General features: G+C 40.0%; 1 protein-coding gene across 2 annotated transcripts in view; it reads left to right on the plus strand.

The window, feature by feature from the left end:
* srl (sarcalumenin) overlaps nucleotides 1-22,050 on the plus strand; it is a 115,266-nt gene that overhangs the window by 67,672 nt on the left and 25,544 nt on the right. The window contains exons 2-4 of one of the 2 annotated variants that reach the window (XM_072269577.1): nucleotides 3,566-3,691; nucleotides 4,856-4,951; nucleotides 20,755-20,787. In XM_072269577.1, the coding sequence (XP_072125678.1) occupies nucleotides 3,566-3,691; nucleotides 4,856-4,951; nucleotides 20,755-20,787 (255 nt within the window). The remainder of the gene's footprint in view (nucleotides 1-3,565; nucleotides 3,692-4,855; nucleotides 4,952-20,754; nucleotides 20,788-22,050) is intronic. The other variant, XM_072269578.1, reaches the window with a different exon arrangement.

The following is a 22,050-nucleotide window of genomic DNA, read 5'->3' on the forward strand; positions in this document are numbered from 1 at the left end:
CTGCACAAACAATGATGAGAATGGGAGAATAGAAACATGAGCATGAGGAACCCCAACCATCACAGATTAAACTCAAACCAGAGATTCTGAAATTGCCAGCATTAAAGATAACTAAAGTTTTAACATAGAGCATAAAATGCTGAAAGCAGGAAATACCTGTGGAGAGTCAAACAGAATTAACATTTGAGATTTGATATAAGGTTATCAACCTAAAATATTTTACTCTGTACCTTTCTCCATTGGTACCACCCGAGCAGCTGAATATTTCCTTCATTTCCTCCTTTGTCCCAGTTTTTCTGCAATTGCAATAATTGAATGTTATTGTATTCTCACTCATTTTGTTTTGTGGATGTATCTCACATATTGGATGACAATGCTTATTTTGCTATTTAAATATTGTCAGACAGTTTGGTCTAAACACAGGAGGTTCTGCAGATGCTGGAAATTCAGAGCAACACACGCAAAATATGGGAGGATCTCAGCAGGTCAGGCAGCATCAGTGTTTCGGGCCTTTTGTGTATTTAACCTGATTAAATGAATTATTAAGTGTTTTTGAAGTACATTATGAGATATACGGACATTGTCAAACAGTTTTTGGCACATAGCCAAAAGATGTGATTGAACTTAGAGTGCAGAAGTTCTCAAAGACCAGAATTATCACAAACGCAAGAAGTGTGTTGTTTTTGGGGCACCCAGTACTGTGCCACGAAGTGATGGGACATGTATCTTCTTGAGTTACTCATTTTAATCATGTTATAGCAGAGGCCAATTTGGAAGAGGTGATAATTCTAAATATAGTCTCATGTTAGCCAACAAAAGGCTGGATTAACACTTTTTAGTGCAAAGAGATTGAGAACCTCATACCATGAGGAAATGTTGAGCGAGCTACAGTTCTTCTCTTTGGAGTGAAGGAGGATGAGAGGTGACTCGATAGAGGTGCACAAAATGATACGAGACATTGATTGAGTGGACACGCAGCGTCTTTTTCCCAGGGTGTCAATGGCTAATACAAGGGGGCATAATTTTAAGGCATTTGGACGAAATTATAGGGTGGATGTCAGAGGTAGGTTTTATTTAGTATCAATAATATAGATTTCTTTCAGAAATTAATATTTTGGAGTAGAGCTGAGTTACAGTATGTGCAGACTGAAGTATACTTGGTAGAAGAATGTGACTTCTATACCTTTACATTTTTCTTTGAAAAATAAATCTGATTTTTCATTTTCAGTCAATGTAGATAGAATCAACACCTGACCCATCTCAGGCAGCACGATAGCATGGCAGGTGGCACAATGCTCAATTCCCACTGCTGTCTGTAAGGAGTTTGTTCATTCTCTCTGTGACCGGGTGGGTTTCCTCTGGGTGCTCCATTTTCCTTCCACATTATAAAGACATGAGAGTTAGGATTAGTAAATTGTGGGCATGCTATGTTGGTGCTAAAAGCATGAGACACTTGCAGGCTGCCCTCAGTACATCCTTGGACTGTTTGGTCATTGACACAAACAACACATTTCACCATGTGTTTCAATTTACCTGTGACAAATAAAGCTAATCTTTATTTAAATATTTGGAGCTAGTTTCCAAAGGTTACAAATATGAATCACATAACTGGACAGTGAAGTTTTAGGGTTCCTTGTCTCCAAGAATCAGAAGTAGAATGTATCTTACAGTTTATCACATTTCAACTTCATTCCAAAGCCCATCAATCTGATGGAAGTCATGCATGGGGTGGTAAAGGTGGAATAATGGAAACAGATCCATGCTTATCACATTGAGGAAATGTAATGTGGACGTAGGAGGTAGAAAATTTTCAGTGCAGATCCATGCTCATTATTGCAGAGGGCAAATTAAAGGCACAGGCACAGACCCAAGATTTTCAACAACTGTTTGTCTCCTGAGAGCAATCTCCAAAGTTGTTTACTCTATTTCTGACTTTTTCATTCCACCATTAAGAGGAAAGGACTGTGAGCAGTAAGACTGTATCTGCAGATTCAATTTGTCCTAGCTACATACCTATAGCAGAAGCATAACAAAATTAAAAATTGCAATGATACTTAATCTTCATGCAGCATGAATATTGAAGATGGAAATGCACATTCTTCAGGGACCACAGCTGAATCAAGAAGAATAATGGCAAGGTTATTGTAATCACAAGAGATTCTGCATTTGCTGGAAATCCAGAATAACACACACAAAATGCTGGAGGAACTCAGTCAGGTAGCATCTACAGAGAGGAAGAAACAATCAATGTTTCGGGCCAAGACCCAGGGTCACAAAACGTTAACTGATTACTCCTCTCTATGTAGGATAGGTTCAATCTCCTGAAGGTAAAATAGTGCAATATCACTTGCAGTACAGGCTCACACAGAAGGAATGACCACATTGTTACTAAGGTAACATTATCCTTACCAGGGAGTGATAATGTTCAATGGAAAGAATAATTGGAATGGAGGGTTAAAAAGGAGAAAGAGCCTATCACTGAAGAGAGCCCTGTAAGATTCAAACATTCTGTGCACAGCCGAGATTGGTCAAGTGTTGATTCTATTTATATTGACTGAAAGTGATAAATCTGGTTCATTTTTAGGAGATAAAAATAAAAGTTGAATTTGCAAAGTAATGAGGACTAATTCTCAACCAAGCCACATTTTTGGCCACTACGGAGATTTTTTTCTAGAATTTGGCCTTGTTCTACCCCTTCCTCATCCTCACCTTCAAATGGTCCCAACAGAGCAAATGAAGCTCAATGCACAAAGTGAACAGAAGTGAGTTTAAACTGAATGTTTACACTCAGTGGGCACTTTATTAAGAACACCTTTATACCTGCCTGTTAATGGAAATATTTAATCTGCCAATCATGTGGCAGCAATTCAATGCATAAAAGTGTGCAAATATAGTCAAGAGGATCAGTTGTTGTTCAACCCAAACATCGGAATGGGAAAGAAATATGATCTAAGTGATTTTGACTGTAGAATGATTGTTGGTGCCAAAAGGAGTAGTTTTGAGTATCTCAGAAACTGCTGGAGGAACTCAGCAGGTCGGGCAGCATCCGTGGAAAAGATCGGCCAACGTTTCGGGCCGGAACCCTGCTGAGTTCCTCCAGCGTGTTGTGAGCATTGCTTTGACCCCAGCATCTGCAGGTTATTTTGCGTTCAGAAACTGCTGATCTCCTAGGATTTTCACACATAACAGTCTCTAGTATAGACCACTGTGTGAAAAACAAAAAGAAAAAATGCAATGAGTGGCTGTTCTGTGAGCGAAAGCGCCTTGTTAATGAGAGGACAGAGAAGAATGGTCAGACTTGCTCAAACTAACAGGAAGACAATAGTAACTCAAATAACCATGTGTTACAACAGTGTTGCACAGAAGAGCACCTCTGAATGCACAACACGTTGAACCTTGAAGCAGAAGACCACGCAGAGGCTACTTTAGTAGATACAGGAGGTACCTAATAAAGTGGCCACTGACAGTACAACTCATTGAGGGTCTGAACTTATTCTGACAAAAGCATGAAATTGGGCATGTGAAATTCACAGCAGCACTTCAGTCCTTTCTCTTTGTCCTGCAGATGAAGGAGATGAGGCTGACGTGGAGGTAGAGGAGGAGCCTCCATTGCAGCTACCTTTCAGAGATCGATCTCACATTGACAAAACACTTCGGCTGAATGAAAAGACTACAACTGATGATTTCTCAGGTAGGTCAATTGTTACAAGGGTTACGTTTGATTCTGTTACTGGGGATCCTGAACAACATTGTTTTTGAGAACATTCCCAGTCCCCATCCACTCAGCAATTCATGAATAGAAACATATTTTCAGCCTCTGGCATCCCATTGGAGTGTTTATATCTGCTGTCACTTCTATGCAGTAGGTTAAATTATGGGGAGTTTAGAATTATTTTGTAACTTGGAGATGAGAAGTCTTCTGAGAATGTCAGATGAAGAAACATCTTAAAAATACACAATCCTATTCTCGTCAATGGAGCTTCTTGTCATCCATATCACCAGTAATCTCAACTGATCCCTTCACACTGGTGTGATGACCAAGAAAGCGCATAAGTGTATTTACTTTCTCATGTGTCTGAGGAGATTTGTCATCCACTCCAGAATTGTCTCAAACCTTAACAAATGCACTCTAGAAAGTGGAGTGTCTGAGAGGTTGCGTCTCAGCCTGATATGGAAACTGCTCTGTATTTCACTGAGAGAACCTGCAGAGAGTGGCAAGCACAGCCCAGTCCATCACAGGTTCATTACTTCCTTCTTTTCAGTCCATTGTCATGGTGCGTTACCTCAGGAAGTAAAACAGTATCATCAAGGAAGTTACCACCCTAGCCATTCCCTTTCTCATTTCTACCTTCGGGGAGAAGATACAGCAGCTAGAAAACCCGGATGTCCAAACTCAGGAACAGAATCTTATTCACTACTATCAGACTGCTAAACCAATCATCTTGTTTTCACGTGTTCTCATACTTTTAACACAATCTCTCTCAGTAATACTGTTATTTCCATTTTGACATTTCCTTTTGCACTACTTCAGACTGCTCTACAATCTGTGCACTTTCTGTTGTTCTGTGTTTATTGTTGTAATATATCTACTATCACCACTTAGACTGTTTAAAGTATGAGTTTCACATGAACAAGGAATTGCATTGCACCTAGGTGACAATATAACCAAATTAAACAATTTTCTAGATTATTAAATTAACTGGGAATGAAAGAGTGTTTGTGCAGATTGATATGGTAGAATTTAATAGAAGGCCAATGATCATTATAAAAGGCAAAGTTATCAACCGAATGAACTGTTCTGCATTCCATGTATCCTTATTCTCTTCAACAATTTTTGTCCCTCCTTCATTACCAGGTGTACTGCAGCGGTTACGGAAGATATACAACAATGCTATCAGACCTATGGAGCAAGCATACAAATACAATGAACTGAGACAACATGAAATTACAGGTAGGAGAGCATACAGTGAGTGCTCATGTACAAAAAGCTGGGAGTACATGAAATCTGAAAGGAAGTGGGGAGCTGTGCCTTATCAGCAATGCAAAGCAGCAAATCAATAATTAATATTCCTATTGGAAATACCTGCTGTCCGCCCTATGCTTTTAACAGTTGAAGTCAATACTATTAAAAGGAAAGCAGAAAACTGAGCAACTGAACGTGAAAGGTCATTGATGTCATGCACACAATAATTAATTTATTGAAAATAAAGCCAAGTGAAAAAGAATTAATAGCAAATAGCAAGTGCTATTCTGCAAGACTGCTTCCATAGATGGAACAAGCTGCCAGAGGAAGTGGTCGAGACAGGTACTATAACAACATTTAAAAGGTATGCAAACAGGTACATGTTAAGAGGAGGTTTAAGGGGATATGGGCCAAACATAGGCTAATGGGACTATCTCATATGGCAATCCTGGTGGTAGGGATGATTTGGTCCAAAGAGCTTGTTTCCTTGCTGTATGCTTTATGATTCTTATTGAATAGGATAAATTATTATACCAATCACTTTAAATAATTTAACTAACTTATCACAGTCTTCTCAAAAGAAAATGCATGTTTGATATCTGCTTACAGGACTACTGATGTGATTCGAAGTCAGAGTCAAGTTTATTGTCATCTGCATAAGTACATATATGCACAGATGCAATGAAAATCTTACTTGCAGCAGCATCACAGACACACAATATCATAAAAGCAACATTCACAAGAAAAACATACATTAGACATGTATCATACACAACTTTTACAAGGAAGAGCACAATTAAAGAAACCAAATCATTGGAGTTTATCAACACTCTGACTACTTTGATCACACTGCATTAAAATGGGCCAAAGTCCATTCCATTTTAGTGCAATGTACTTCCAAGTAGTTAGTATTGATAAACTGTAGTGATTAGAGTTGTGCCGATTGGTTCAAGAACTGAATGGTTGAAGTGAAGTAGTTCCAAGGAAATAATCTGATTAGATGGTTTACGAGTGTTCCAGCATATTAACTCTAACCAGTTACACATTAACCTGAAACTAGGTTCCATCATTCTCGGATACCTACTTTGCTTTAAAAGTAAAATATGAACTCTAGCATTGTAAGGGCACCAAAATATGAAAGGGAGGTGAAGTCATCAAGATAAAATGAAAGGCAGTGAACTAGAAATTGTAAAACCAAACTTATTGAGGTCATTGAAGAGATAACAGTAGACGAGAATAATGCTTTTGTAATATATCTAGACTTACAGACAGCATTTGATAAGGTACTGTATGCAACTTTAAAAAATAAGGTCTTGGCATCAGTAGTAGAAGAGATAGCTGGTTAGCTTGATGATCCATCTAGAACATGGATGGAGCATAGAACAATACAGCACAGTCTCTCCAGCCCATGATGTACCAACCTTATAACCCACTCTAAAATCAATCTAACCCTTCCTTCCCACACATTTTCTATCATCAATGTACTTACCTAAGAATCTCTTAAATGTCCCTAATGGGGTTCTCTGTGTAAAAACCTAGCTCTGATATCCCCGCTATACTTTCCTTCAATTTCCCTCATATTAGTTATTTCCACCATGGGAAAAAGTCTCAGATTGTCCACTCGATCTATGCCTTTTATCATTTTATACATCCAGATAAAGGATGGCTAATTGTGACTAAAGATTGAAAGTGTTTTCCAATTAATGGACCACAATTGTTCACAATTTACATTAATAATTTGGACATTAAATAGATAATTTCTTAATTTTGTGAGGATTACAAATTGGATGGAGAAAGACCTTGATAGGGATGGTAATGATTATAGCCAATAATAAACAACGCTGTGACAAATTAAAGCATGTTAAAAATAATTTTGGTAGGGGCGGTGATGATTACAACCAATACTAAACAACACCATGACAAATTAAAATGTGTTAAAAATAACTTACAAAATTTGCAAGTAGTTAAAATTAATTTATATGGTTATAACTTGGTAGAAAAAAATAATCCAAATAGTAATTGTTAAAACGAGAATGGCAAGATAAATAAAGGATCTCAGAATACACATATATTAGTAGTAACAAAAATTAGCAAGTCCACAGAAAAGCACATGGTTCATTTCAGGAGGGAAATGATAAAAAGTGTAGAAATCATGCAAAATGTGTGTAAAGTGTTGGACAAGAGTGTGAAGTCCTAGTCAGAATATTATGAAAGTAGAGAGACATTAGAGAGGGTATAAAATGATTTACACATTGATGTTGAAAATGTATAGTTATGTATAGTCTTTAAGGAAAGAATGAAATCATTGATGGGAAAGCAGACTTCAAAATTGATGGAAACAGGGGAAGAAAACATCCAACTGAAGGGCAAGTAGATGTAATATAATTACTGAAGGATCACAAATGGAATTTAGGAGAAATGCTTCATTGGAATTTACTGTCAGAGGGAATGAACAGTATAGGCCCTTCAGCCCACATTGCTGTCTAAGATCAATCTAACCCATCCATCCCACAGAGCCCTCCATTTTTCCTTGATTGAGAATGATCATTAATACAGATGCATCTACAATGAAGCTGGAACAGAGGATGATGCCGAGAGAAGGAAGCATGAATGGAGCAAAAATAAAGGGATAGTAAGATTGGGACTGCACAATAGCCAAAAGTCTTTTTCTCAATATATTCAGTGCAAAACTAGGTAGCTTTGTTTAAAGTTGGTTCAATTTCTGCACCCAAGTGGTTTATATTGTCTATGCTAAATCTAGTGTATCCCTGAGCACTCAGGCTAACAGGGTATACTTACAAACAGTTAACAGCGAAACCCAGCTCACTTTGGGATATGGATGGTAAAACATACCCCAAAGTGGCAAGCAGTTGCTGTTTCCAGCTATTGTGGACAAGAAATTATAGATAATGCAATTATTATTGGGCAGCACTGTGCAGTGTTTAGCATGATGCTATTACTTCTCTGGTTGTTGGAGTTTGGAGTTCAAGTCTGACCTGTAAGGAGTTTGTAAGTTCTCCCTGCGAACCATGTGGATTTCCTCTGAGTGCTCTGGTTTCCACTCATATTCCAAAGACTTGCTGGTTAGTAAGTTAATTGGTCATCGTAAATTGTCCTGTGATTAGGCTAGGGATTAGGTGGGTTGCTGGGTGGTATGGCTCTTCAGGCTGGAAGGGCCTGTTCCATGCTACGTCTCTAAATAGATAAAATAGATAAATTTCTGTCAAATTCTGTATTTGAAAAGCTATGAGAGAAACTATAAAAAATGCATAGGTGTGAGATGTTATATAAGTGCTCCTTCTGAAATAAGATGTTCATATTCATCCAGCCTAGGTTAGGTCAGGCTGTCAAGGAACATAATGACTTGGTGGGACTTTTTGCTATCTTGATAGTATCACTTGGGTTATAATATTCGGCTAACAGTAGACTGTTCAGGAGAAAAGCCTGGAGTTTGGATTTTTTCAGTAATTTTATCATAGAAACATAGAAAACCTACAGCACAATACAGGCCCTTCGGCCCACAAAGCTGTGCCGAACACGTTCTTGCCTTAGAAATTACCTAGGGTTACCCATAGCCCTTTATTTTTCTGGGCTCCATGTATTTTTACCAATTGCATTTGATAACACCGGATGCAAACCATTTTATATCACTTCCATGTACCTATCAGCAAAATGAGTGAGTTAAATTGGAAAGAGGGTGTCTGATTGGGAAATGATGGCAAAAGTGGATAGAAACATAGAAAACCTACAGCACAATACAGGCCCTTCAGCCCACAATGCTGTGCCAAACTTGTACTTACTTTAGAAATTACTTAGGGTTACCTATAAGCCCTCTATTTTTCTATTAGATCAGTGGGCCAGGAAAATAAAACACACAACCTAACAAAAGCTGACACAATTATCTGTATACCATTATGAATGTTGAACTTTGCAAGTTTTTTGGCCAATGAAATGAAAACAAAAATAGAGAGTAGATGTCTTAGTACTCTAAAACAAGGAAACAGTATAATGATTAGGACAAGCTCTTCAACAGTCTGGAATCCTAAGCATTAGCAAAACAGGGAATTGTGAAAAAGTCAGGTGAGGAAACCACCATGAGGCAAGATCAGTTCCCTGTGATCAGGATTTCACTAAGAGCATTGGAAGATGTGAAAACTGCTGCATGCAACGAAAAAGAACATCTTGGCAAGCAACTGAAGAATCATTATCAATGTTTTCAGATCTTTCGTCCTTTTTTAGAAACATAGAAACATAGAAAACCGACAGCACAATACAGGCCCTTCAGCTCACAAAGCTGTGCCGAACATGTCCTTACCTTAGAATTACCTAGGCTTACCCATAGCCCACTATTTTACGAAGCTCCATGTATCCATCCAGAAGTCTCTTAAAATACCCTATTGCAGAGGAGATTTACAAGGATGTTGCCTGGATTGGGGAGCATGCCTTATGAAAATACGTTGAGTGAACTCGGCCTTTTCTCCTTGGAGCGATGGAGGATGAGAGGTGACCTGATAGAGATGTACAAGATAATGAGAAGCACTGATCGTGTGGATAGTCAGAGGCTTTTTCCCAGGGCTGAAATGGCTAGCACGACAGGACATAGTTTTAAGGTGCTTGGAAGTAGGTACAGAGGAGATGTCAGGGGTAAGTTTTTTTACACAGAGCGGTGAATGTGTGGAATGGGCGGTGGAAACGGAAACGATAGGGTCTTTTAGGAGACTCCTGGATGGATACATAGAGCTTAGAAAAATAGAGGGCTATGGGTAAGCCTAGGTAGTTCTAAGGTAGGGACATGTTCAGCACAGCCTTGTGGGCCGAACGGCCTGTATTGTGCTGTAGTTTTTCTATGTTTCTACGTTTCCGCCTCCACCACCGCTGCCGGCAGCCCATTCCATGCATTCAGTACTCTGTGTAAAAAAACTTACCCCTGACATCTCCTCTGTACCTACTTCCAAGCACCTTAAAACTATGCCCTCTCGTTCTAGCCATTTCAGCCCTGGGGAAAAGCCTCTGACTATCCACACGATTAAAGCCTCTCATTAACTTGTATACCTCTATCAAGTCACCTCTTCACCCTCCATCGCTCCAAGGAGAAAGGGCCGAGTTCACTCAACCTTTTCTCATAAGGTATGCTCCCCAATCCAGGCAACATCCTTGTAAATCTCCTCTGCACCCTTTCTAGGGTTTCCACGTTCTTCCTGTAGTGAGGCGACCAGAACTGAGCACAGTACTCCAGGTGGGGTCTGACCAGGGTCCTATATAGCTGCAACATTACCTCTTGGCTCTTAAACTCAATCCCACAGTTGATGAAGGCCAATGCATCATATGCCTTCTTAACCACAGAGTCAATCTGCGTAGCAGCCCTCCACATTATCCATAACACCTCCAACCTTTGTGCCATCAGCAAATTTACTAACTCATCCCTCCACTTCCTCATCCAGATCATTTATATAAATCATGAAGAGTAGGGGTCCCAGAACAGATCTCTGATGCACACCACTGGTCACCGACCTCCATGCAGAATATGACCTATCTGCAACCACTCTTTGCCTTTTGTGGGCAAGCCAGTTCTGCATCCACAAAGCAATGTTCCCTTGGATCCCATGCCTCCTTACTTTCTTATTAAGCCTTGCATGGGGTACCTTATCAAATGCCTTGCTGAAATCCATATACACTACATCTACTACTCTAACTTCATCAATGTGTTTAGTCACCTCCTCAAAAAATTCAATCAGGCTCCTAAGGCACAACCTGCCTTTGACAAAGCCACGCTGACTATTTCTAATCATATTATGCCTCGCCAAATGTTCATAAATCCTGCTTCTCAGGATCTTCTCCATCAACTTACCAACCACTGAAGTAAGACTCACTGGTCTATAATTCCCTGGGTTATCTCTACTCCCTTTCGTGAATAAGGGAACAACATCCGCAAGCCTCCAATCCTCCAGAACCTCTTCTGTCCTCATTGATGATGCAAAGATCATCGCCAGAGGATCAGCAATCTCCTCCCTCACTTCCCACAGTAGCCTGGGGTACAACCCGTCCGGTCCCAGTGACTTATCCAGCTTGATGCTTTCCAAAAGCTCCAGCACATCCTCTTCCTTAATATCTACATGCTCAAGCTTTTCAGTCTGCTGCAAGTCATCCCTGCAATTGCCAAGATCCTTTTCCATCGTGAATACTGAAGTAAAGTATTCATTAAGTACCTCTGCCATCTCCTCCAGTTCCATACACACTTTTCCACTGTCACACTTGATTGGTCCTATTCTCTCACATCTTATCCTCTTGCTCTTCACATACTTGTAGAATGCCTTGGGGTTTTCCTTACTCCTGTCAGCGAAGGCCTTCTCATGACCCCTTCTGGCTCTCCTAATTTCATTCTTCCTGCTAGCCGTATAACCTTTTAGATCTCTATAATTACCTAGTTTTTGAACCTTTCGTAAGCTCTTCTTTTCATCTTGACTAGATTTTCAATAGCCTTTGTACACCACGGTTCTTGTACCCTACCATCCTTTCCGTCTCATTGGAACGTACCTATGCAGAAACCCACGTATATATCCCCTGAACATACAGATTATGATGGTTAGAAGTTTATAGGAGTAAGATTCTCATTGGAAGTTTTAAGGTTTAAGCAATGAAGAAAATTTCCCCAATTTATGGAAATACTACATTAATTTTAAAAAGATGCCCTAGGAATTCTACCAGTAGTGCATCAGTGTCTGCTCCAGTGATCCTGGTTCAATCCTGACTCTGACCCCTAGTTCTATCTTTGTTGAGTTTGCATGCTGTTCATGATCATGTTGATTCGAGGTCCTTCCACGTCCCAAAGATGTGCTGGTAACTTAATCCATTAGCGTAAAATAACTCATAGTGTGTGGAGGGCTGGTGGAAGAGTCAGAGAAGAATTGATGGGCATGTATGAGCCACACATTAACTCCAGCCTTCCAGACAACCTCAACCCACTGTAATTCGCCTACCACCAGAACAGGTCTACAGCGGATGCCATCTCCCTGACCCTACACTTAGCTCTGGTACAACTACATTAGACTATTGTTTATCGACTACATCTCCATTTTGAATGCTATAAACAAACTCCATAAAACAGGTTTGCCATGGACTAGATGTGCTGAAGGGCCTATTCCTATGTTGTAGTGCTCTATGACTCTACAAATATATGTCCATAAGATACAGGAGCAGAATTAGGCCATTTGGCCCATTGAGTCTGCTCCACTATTCATTTGTGGCCAATTTATTTATTTCCCCTCTCCACCCCTTTCTCCAGCCTCTCCCCATAATCTTTGACACTGTGACTAATCAAGAACCAATCAACATCTGCTTCAAATATACCCAATGACTTAGCCCCACAACCATTTATGGCTATGAATTCCACAGACTCACCACCCTCTGGCTAAAGAAAGTCCTCCTCATCTCTATTCTAAAGAGACATCCTTTCATTCTGAGGCTGTGTCTCTGGTCCTAGATTCTTCCACTATTGGAAACATCTTCTCCACATTCACTCTGTCTGGGCTTTTTAATATTCATTAGGTTTCATTGTGATCTCATTTCATTCTTCTAAACTCCAGCAACTGCAGGCCCAGAGCCATCTAATGGTCATATGTTAATCCTTTAATGCCTTGGATTATTCTTATGAATCTCTTCTGGACTGTTTCCAATGCCAGCACGTTCTTCTCTTAGATATCGGGGCCAAACTGATTACTAACTTCTGGACCCTCAGAGTGGATCCGAGACTTCCTGACCAACAGTCTGCATTCAGTAAGGATAGGCAGCAACAGCTGTGCCACGGTCATTCTAAACGATGAGTCAGAGTACAGGAAGGAGATAGAGAGCTTACTGAGGTTTTGTTATGACAACAGCTCTTCACTCTGTGTCAACAAAAGAGCTGGTCAATGATTCAGGAAGGTGGGGGTGGTGGATGGTGCACAACAGTGTTGAGAGAGTTCAGAGCTTCAAGTTCCCAGGATTGAACATCACTAATAACCTCTCCTGGACCAACAATATAAATGCCTCTACTTCCTCAGGAGGCCAAAGAAATTTGGCATGTTCCCGTTGATCCTTAGCAATTTTTAATAACACACCATAGAAAGCATCTTGTCTGGATGCATAACAGCTTGGTATGGCAATTGCATTGCCTGTGACTGCAAGAAACTGCAGAGAGTTGTGGATACAGCTCAGCACATCACAGAAACCTGCCTCCCCTCCACGGACTCTATCTATACTTCTCGCTGCCTTAGTAAAGCAGCCAACATAATCAAAGAACCCACCCACCCCAGACATTCTCTCTACTTCCCTCTCCCATTGGGCAGAAGATACAAAAGCCAGAATGCACATACCATTAGGCTCAAGGACAGCTTCTACTGCACTGTTATCTGAACATTGAATGGTTTCCTAATATGATAAGGTGCACTCTTGACCTTACAATCTACCTCATTGTCATCTTGCACCTGCACTGCACTTTCTCTGTAGCTGGTACACCTTATTCTGCATTCTGTCGTTGTTTTACCTTGTTCAATGCTCTGTGTAATGAATTGATCTGTGTGAACAGTATGTAACACAAGTTTTTCACTGTATCTTGGTACATGTGACAATAATAAACCAATACCAATTCCAGAGAGAACAGGTTACTCAGAAATAAGTGGTGGAATGCAGTTAACAGGATTGTTCTGAGAGCCAGCATAGACTCAAATTGGTGTATTCATGTTTGTGAATAAAATTCTATGTATCTAGATGTGCATAGTTTTAAAAAAAGCATGTTTCACACTGAACAGCCCTCAGAAATTATTTGGGTAGTCAGTTGGGTCCTGCCCTCAAAAATGTTGTGCCTGAATGATTTAATGTCTCACTCAAAGAATGACACTTCCAGAAGTTGTGGTTCCTGTGTCCTGCATTGTTGGGTCAGCCTAGATTCTGTACTCAATTCCTTGAAGTGAAGCATTAAATAAAGATGTTCAAGTTTATTGTCATTCAACCATATACATATACCACTAAATGAAACAACATTCCTCTGGATCAAGGTGCATAACAAGTACATATAACTCACAAACAACACAAAGGTAATATTGCCACAAATAAATTAACAAATAATAAGGTGTATTTAATGACACGAGTCAAAAATATACAGTATACACTACTGGCGCTTCATACACGATGAGACCTGGGTGGTGACTGGGAATTCAGTAGTCTCATGCCTGGGGAAGAAGGTGTTGCCCATCCTACCAGACCTGAATGAGAGTGCAGTGCACTGAGTCCACTACTGACATCTGTGATAGCAGGGCAGGAGTTGGGCTCAATCCCATCTCTTTTCTCTCCCTCTTCATTTTCACTCAGCTTTATAAGGAAATCCATTTGGCCTCCAGTTTCCAGTGTCTTCACATGAAGCAATGATTTAACTTTTATTTCTGGTGCACTTTCCTTTCGTTGCCAGGTTGTGAGTTATTTTGGTTAATCCTCCTGTACAACTCTGCTACTTTCCACCGAAGTTTAATTGAATGTGACTGTAAACACCACTTTGTTTAATTCTGCAAAAGTTCACCTCTAACTGTAACAGTATGTTCTGGCCTCACACATGAAAGTATTAACAATGAAATTGTGTATTTTCAGATTAGATCTAGGAGGAGGCCCAAGAATAACCTGACTCAATGTTTGCAATCAAAGGATGTGTTTTGACAACCAGAATTAAAAAACAGCAATCCAGACAATGATAGTGGAAGAGGTACAGTCGATGTTTCAGGCCGAGACCCTTCGTTCAGTCCTGACGAAGGGTCTCGGCCTGAAACGTCGACTGTACCTCTTCCTAGAGATGCTGCCTGGCCTGCTGCGTTCACCAGCAACTTTGATATGTGTTGCTTGAATTTCCAGCATCTGCAGAATTCCTGTTGTTTGAATGATAATGGAAGAACGCATGCATCAATGCTCATATAAAAGTTCAAGTTTATTGTCATTCAACTGTACATACATGTACTACCAAATGAGACAACATTCCTCTGGGACCAAGGTGAAAAACATAGTACATATAACTCACATACAGAACACATAAAGTAATATTACCACCAATAAATTAACTATAATTAATAAGATAATATGACATAGGAGCAGAATTAGGCCATTCAGCACATCAAGTCTGCTCCGCCATTCCATCATGGATGAATTATTACCCTTCTCAACCTGATTCTCCTGCCTTCTCCCCATAACCTTTGATGCACTGACTAATCATGAAACTATCAACTTCTGCTTTAAATATACCCAATGACAGCCTCCACAGCCACCTGTGGCAATGAATTCCACAGATTCACCATCCTCTAGCTAAAGAAATTACTCCTCAACTCTGTTCTAAAAGGACGTCCTCGTATTCTGAGGCTCTACCCTCTGGTGCTAGATTTTCCCACCATAGATCACATCCTCTCCACATTCACTTTATCTAGGCCTTTCAATATTCGATAGGTTTCAATGAGAGTCTCCTCATTGTTCTAAACTCCAGCGAGTACAGACCCAGAGCCATCAAACGGTCTTTACACATTAACTCTTTCGTTCCACGGAATCACATATACACATATTTGCCTCAGTTCCAACATTTCTTATACCTTTGTTCATCAACTTGTCTCTGTAACCATGGATTGCACAGAGAACAGCTACAGCTTTTAAAATCAAAATGAAGATTGGTAATAATGCAAGTCCCCTGACAGATTGTGTAGGTGAAAAGATCAGGTGAAATGCAGCTCACCAGGAAGAAAACCTGTCTGTTACTGAGTTAGCTGATATTAGCAATGAAAACTACAATGATCTCAGTATAGATAGACAAAGCCACAATTAACTAGGGATTGCACTTCCTCTTATTTCACAATGACTTCTGTTGGAAGTGACTGCACTTTGGTAGGAGGATTCAGTCTGTCACACTCTCAAGAAAAGAGGACTTAAATAAACACACTCTGTAGCCACTTTATTAGCTCCCTCTTGTACTAAATAAAGTGGCCACTGAGTGTATGTTTGTGGTCTTCTGCTGCTGTAGCCCATCTACAAGGATCAAAGTGCTGCACGTTCAGAGGTGCTATTCTACCCACCAATGTTGTAACAAATATTTATTTGAGTTGCTGTTGCCTTCCTGTCAGCTTGAATCAGTCTGGCCATTCTCCTCTGACCTCTCTCTTTAACAAGGCGGTTTTCCCCACAGAACTGCCGCTCACTGGATGGTTTTGTTTTTTGCACCATTCTCAGTAAACTCGAGAGACTTTTGTGCATGGAAACCAAAAGAGATCTGCAGTTTCTGAGATGCTCAAATCACCCTGTATAGCAACAACAATTATTCCACAGTCAAAGTCACTTAGATCACATTTCTTCCCCATTCTGTTGTTTGGTCTGAACAGTAACTGAACTTCATGACCATGTCTTTATGCTTTTATGCATTGAGTTGCTGGCACATGATTAGCTGATTAATGAGCAGGTATGTAGGCATACCTAGTAAAGTAGCCATTGAGTGTAAATTCAACAAACATTGCAGGGAAGGCAAGAGTTTGAATCATACAACTGAGTTTGTTAAAAATATATTAGATCCTGCTATGTTGTAATGTATCTTATTGTTATCATTGACACATCCATAAGGGTTCTTTGATTTAAATGAGCTCAAGAGTAATAGATCCATTGTGAAGGGCATCTTTCATTGGCTAGGAAAACAGAAAAACATTCTCAAAAAACTGGGGAAAAAACACCTGGCAATTTGAGTTAAATGAGAGATTGTAAAACTCTCATGCTCCAATCTCCAGAACCACAATTGCACTGGGACAGGAAATAGTTTACATTGGAAAGTTGCCATTATAAATGTTAAATGTTGACATGCCAGTTAACAATGTAAATGTTGACATGAATACACACTGAAGGCAGGAATTGTGCTGGTACACAAGACTTTACAGGATGGGGAGGCCAGCAGGGGATTTCAGCCAGTATCCCCATCTTGACTGCAATGCCTTGATTGTTTCTGGTAAGTGCATATCTGGGAAAAAAATGCATGCAGCTTGCTAATGCGATGCCTTATGCAGTTGCATATTGAATGGCTTGGTAGGATCAACAAAGCATACCTTGCGTAATCACAACAGGACTGCTGTGATTTAGGATTTCAGCCCTGTTTATGAATTAGCACAATAACACAATGTTAGTTCTTTTTAATATGTAAATATCCCTCCCAAACAGGTTGGTCATCAGAATCAGAATCAGGTTTAATATCATTGGTCTATATCGTGAAATTTGTTGTTTTTCAGCAGCAGTACAGAGCAATACATAATAATAAAAAAGCTATACATGACAATAAGAAAATATATGTTAAAATTAATTAAGTAGTGAAAAATGAGAGCAAAAAAAGAAAAAAATGGCGAGGTAACTTACGAGTTCATTATTCATTCACAATTCTGATGGCGGAGGGGATGGCTGATTTAGTTTAACCATTTTAACTGAGGAAAGAAGTGACATTATTGGCCCTATCAGGTCCAGCTTGTCAACAACTGCTAATGTGCCTTCATAGAAAGCCAGGGCTGCCCAGGAACATCTCTCTTTTTCAGCAGTAGTGCTGTCTAGATTCAAATGACCATGAATGTTCTTTGGGAGCAACATGGGAAATTTAAAAACTCCTTGGACCCAATTTTAATCTGGTCTTTAGTATAGGCAAGAGGGACAACAAATGAAAGTGTGCAAGGGTCACTAAAATTCACTTAAATGGAACTAGTATTTCAAAGGAAGTTCGCATCAGGCACAAAATGGTGTTGAGTAAACTGATGGGTCTGAAGGCTGATAAATCCCCAGGGCCTGATGGTCTGCATCCCAGGGTACTTAAGGAGGTGGCTCTAGAGATTGTGGACGCATTGGTAATCATTTTCCAATGTTCTATAGATTCAGGATCAGTTCCTGCAGATTGGAGGGTAGCTAATGTTATCCCACTTTTTAAGAAAGGAGGGAGAGAGAAAACAGGCAATCATAGACCAGTTAGTCTGACATCAGTGGTGAGGAAGATGCTGGAATCAATTATAAAAGATGTAATAGCGGCATATTTGGATAGCACTAGCAGGATAGGTCCAAGTCAGCATGGATTTACGAAGGGGAAATCATGCTTGACTAATCTTCTGGAATTTTTTGAGAATGTAACTATGAAAATAGACATGGGAAAGCCAGTGGATGTAGTGTGCCTGGACTTTCAGAAAGCTTTTGATAAGGTCCCACATAGGAGGTTAGTGTGCAAAATTAGAGCAAATGGTATTGGGGGTAGGGTACTGACATGGATAGAAAATTGGTTGGCAGACAGGAAACAAAGAGTAGGGATTAATAGGTCCTTTCAGAATGGCAGGTGGTGACTAGTGGGGTACCGCAAGGCTCGATGCTGGGACAATATTGCTATTTACAATATACGTTAATGATTTAGATGAAGGGATTAAAAGTAACATTAGCAAATTTGCAGATGACACAAAGCTGGATGGCAGTGTGAAATGTGAGGAGGATGTTATGAGAATGCAGGGTAACTTGGACAGGTTGGGTGAGTGGGCAGATGCAGTTTAATGTGGATAAATGTGAGGTTATCCACTTTGGTAGCAAGAACAGGAAGGCAGATTACTATCTGAATGGTGTCAAGGAAAAGGGGGAAGGACAATGAGATCTAGGTGTCCTTGTTTATCAGTCACTGAAAGTAAGCATACAGGTACCACAGGCAGTGAAGAAAGCTAATGGGATGTTGGCCTTCATAACAAGGGGAATTGAGTATAGGAGCAAAGAGGTCCTTCTGCAGTTGTACAGGGCCCTGGTGAGACCACACCTGGAATATTGTGTACAGTTTTGGTCTCCAAATTTGAGGAAGGACATTCTAGCTATTGAGGGAGTGTAGCGTAGGTTCACGAGATTAATTCCCGGGTTGGAGGGACTGTCATATGTTGAAAGATTGGAGCGACTGGGGTTGTATACATTGGAATTTAGAAGGATGAGAGGGGATCTGATTGAAACATATGAGATTGTTAAGGGATTGGACACGCTAGAGGCAGGAAACATGTTCCCGATGTTGGGAGAGTCCAGAACCAGAGGCCACAGTTTAAGAATAAGGGGTAGACAATTTAGAACAGAGTTAAAGAAAAACTTTTTCACACAGAGGTTTGTGGTTCTGTGGAATGCTGTGCCTCAGAAGGCAGTGGAGGCCAGTTCTCTGGATTCTTTCAAAAAAGAGTTAGATAGAGCTCTTAAAGATAGCGGAGTGCAGAGATATGGGGAGAAGGCAGGAAAAGGGTACTGATTGTGGATGATCAGCCATGATCACAGTGAATGGTGGTGCTGGCTCGAAGGGCTGAATGGCCTACTCCTGCACCTATTGTCTATAGTAATTCTGGTCATCTTGGACTAGCTACAATCTCCCACTAACTACCCCGTAATGACCTCTCAACATAAAACCCTCTGAAGTCACTTTCTAAACCATGTCATTTCATACTGTGTTATCACCTGTTAGTCAGCTGTTACTTTGTTCTGCCTTGGGAAAGAAGTGGTATTCAGGCAAAGGTTGTGTAATGACAGGTGCAGTGGGGGGGGAGCAACTTCTTAATTTCAAAATAAATGTTATTCATAATAAAAATATTTACAATAATAAACTGCACCATTTCTTTCATTCTTATATTTATAGTCAATGCTTTCAGTACTGTTCTATTGCATTCTTTAAAACCTTCAGGACTGTTGCCACTTTTGTGCCCCCTGGGCGGGATGATACACCACAATAATTTCTTTACACATCTCAGCCCCTCCCTGTCCAGTAGCAGAAGAACCCTGTACTATTGTCCTTCCCCACTGAATCCTTGTGGCTAAAAAGCCCACTTGATCCCCCAAAATGTATAATGTCATATCTAAGGTGGTGTCATTGGGATAACTAATGGAACTGATGTTTCACAGTGTCTATGATCCGAGTTCAATGCTGACCTCAAGCGCTGTTGCAGTGGAATTTGCTCATGCTCCTTCTGTTAATGTAGATTTCCTCCGGGTGATCCAGTTATCACACACATCCCAACGGCTTGCAAGGAACAGGCAAATTAGCCACTCTCAATTGGTCCTAATGAATAGAAATTGGAAGAATTGATGGGTAAGTGGGAGAACAAATTCTAGGGAAAATTAATAGAGGAATGAGCAGTCTCAAAACTTTAAATCTAAATTATCTCCTTGTGTGTTCATCAAAGTCAAAGTCAAAGTAAATTTATTATCTAAGTACCATATACTACCTGGAGATTCATTTTCTTGAGGGCATTCACAGGAAAATAAAGAAATTCAATAGAATTTGTGGAAAGCTATAAAGACTGACATATAACCAACATGCAAAAGGAGACAAATTGTGCAAATAAAATATATGAACAATGGTTTGCTGCCCATTGTTCCTGTTTGATTTTCTGTTGGATTCCTGTTGCACCTGCCCATTTTTACTGCTGCTGCAAGTTAACTAATTTCACAACACATGCCGGTGATAATAAACCTGACTCTGATTCGGATTCAACCCAATTAGCTAGCTCTATTGAGAAAAATCTATTCAAACCTCATGTAAGTTACGATACATGGATTAATCTTGTATTAGGGAGGAAAAAAATGTTTAATGTCTCAAACGTTTCCACTTTCCCTGTATTTATTTAACATTTTGTCATCACCATTTCTATCTCTTTTCTTCTCTCTCTCTCTCTCTCTCTCTCTCTCTCTCTCTCTCTCTCTCTTCACTGATTTCATTTCTTACCCTTTGCCTCACTCCACTCACTCTGCCTTTTTCTTCCCCTCCCATCTAACAGCCTATCCAGGACGTTCCATGACCTCATTTCAAGGTTGGTAACATTATCTGCCTCTTGCATGCTCAAGTCCAGCCTCCTAATTGTTACAGACATCTGAGCTATGTACAGCTTGGTTGGAGAACTACCACTGGAAGGTGGCCAGAACTTAAGTCTTTGGCAGTCAACGGTTTCTGCTATCAGACTCTATCTGTCACATTTCCAGGCCACTCTTGGTGTTTGTCTGTTAGGATCATGCTAGGAAGTCTCTACAAAGTACGCAGGGTAATGTGCTTTGATATTTTGGCCAATAGTTGAATAGCATGGAAGAATTTCTTTGAAATCTCAAAATATTGTGAAAACCTGATTTCCAAATTTGTTGATGTATGAAAATTAAAGTAATTCTATAACTTTCCAACAATCAAAGTTTTGAAAATGGATTGATCCTGATCGTAAACTGTTTATTATTAAAACAAATTTTAATTGACAGCAATTTTGTCACAGGATACACCAGAAGGTGGGTCTGAAAGGCAGAGGATTGCAGTTGTCACCATGGGCTGTAATTTATAAAATGGATTGTACAACTTACAAGCTTCAGAATGACACAGGGGTGATGGTGATATGAGGGTAATGGCTACAAAGAAAGGTGAAAATCTCACTTTGAGAATGGGGTAATAACTGAGGATCTTTAAGGATGGTTGGAATGGGAAAATAAATTATACAGAATGAGAAGCATTGCTGCGAAGTGCTGAGGGAATTTTATTTTGTACCTAAGCCATATGCACCCGTCTGAGAGTGTACAATGTGACCATAAGACACAGGAGCAGAATTAGGCCATTTGGTCCATCGAGTCTGCTCTGACATTCAATCATGGGTGATTTATTAACCCTCAACCCCATTTCCTGCCTTCTCTCCATAACCTTTGATGCCCTTACTGATACCAAGACCTATCAACTTCTGCCTTAAGTATACCCAATGACTCTGTCTCCACAATTGTCTGTGGCAATGAATTCCACAGATTCACCACCCTATAGCTAAAGAAATTTCTCTTCATCTCTGTTCTAAAGGAATGTCCTTGTATTCTGGGGCTCTGTCCTCTGGTCTCAGACCCTCACTTTACTGGAAACATCATCTCAACATTCACTCTATCTAAGCTTTTCAATATTCAATAGACAACATAGAGGGAGTTTTACTCTGCATTTAATTTATACTGTACTTACCCTGTGACATTTAAAATTGATATCAGCGAGAAAACGGGAACGGTAATTTGTTACTGAGTCATAGAAACAAACCCAAGGAAGCTATCAGAAAAAACAAGAA

Source organism: Mobula birostris, chromosome 9 (assembly GCF_030028105.1).
Source record: "Mobula birostris isolate sMobBir1 chromosome 9, sMobBir1.hap1, whole genome shotgun sequence".
In the NCBI taxonomy this organism is placed as follows: Eukaryota; Metazoa; Chordata; class Chondrichthyes; order Myliobatiformes; family Myliobatidae; genus Mobula; species Mobula birostris.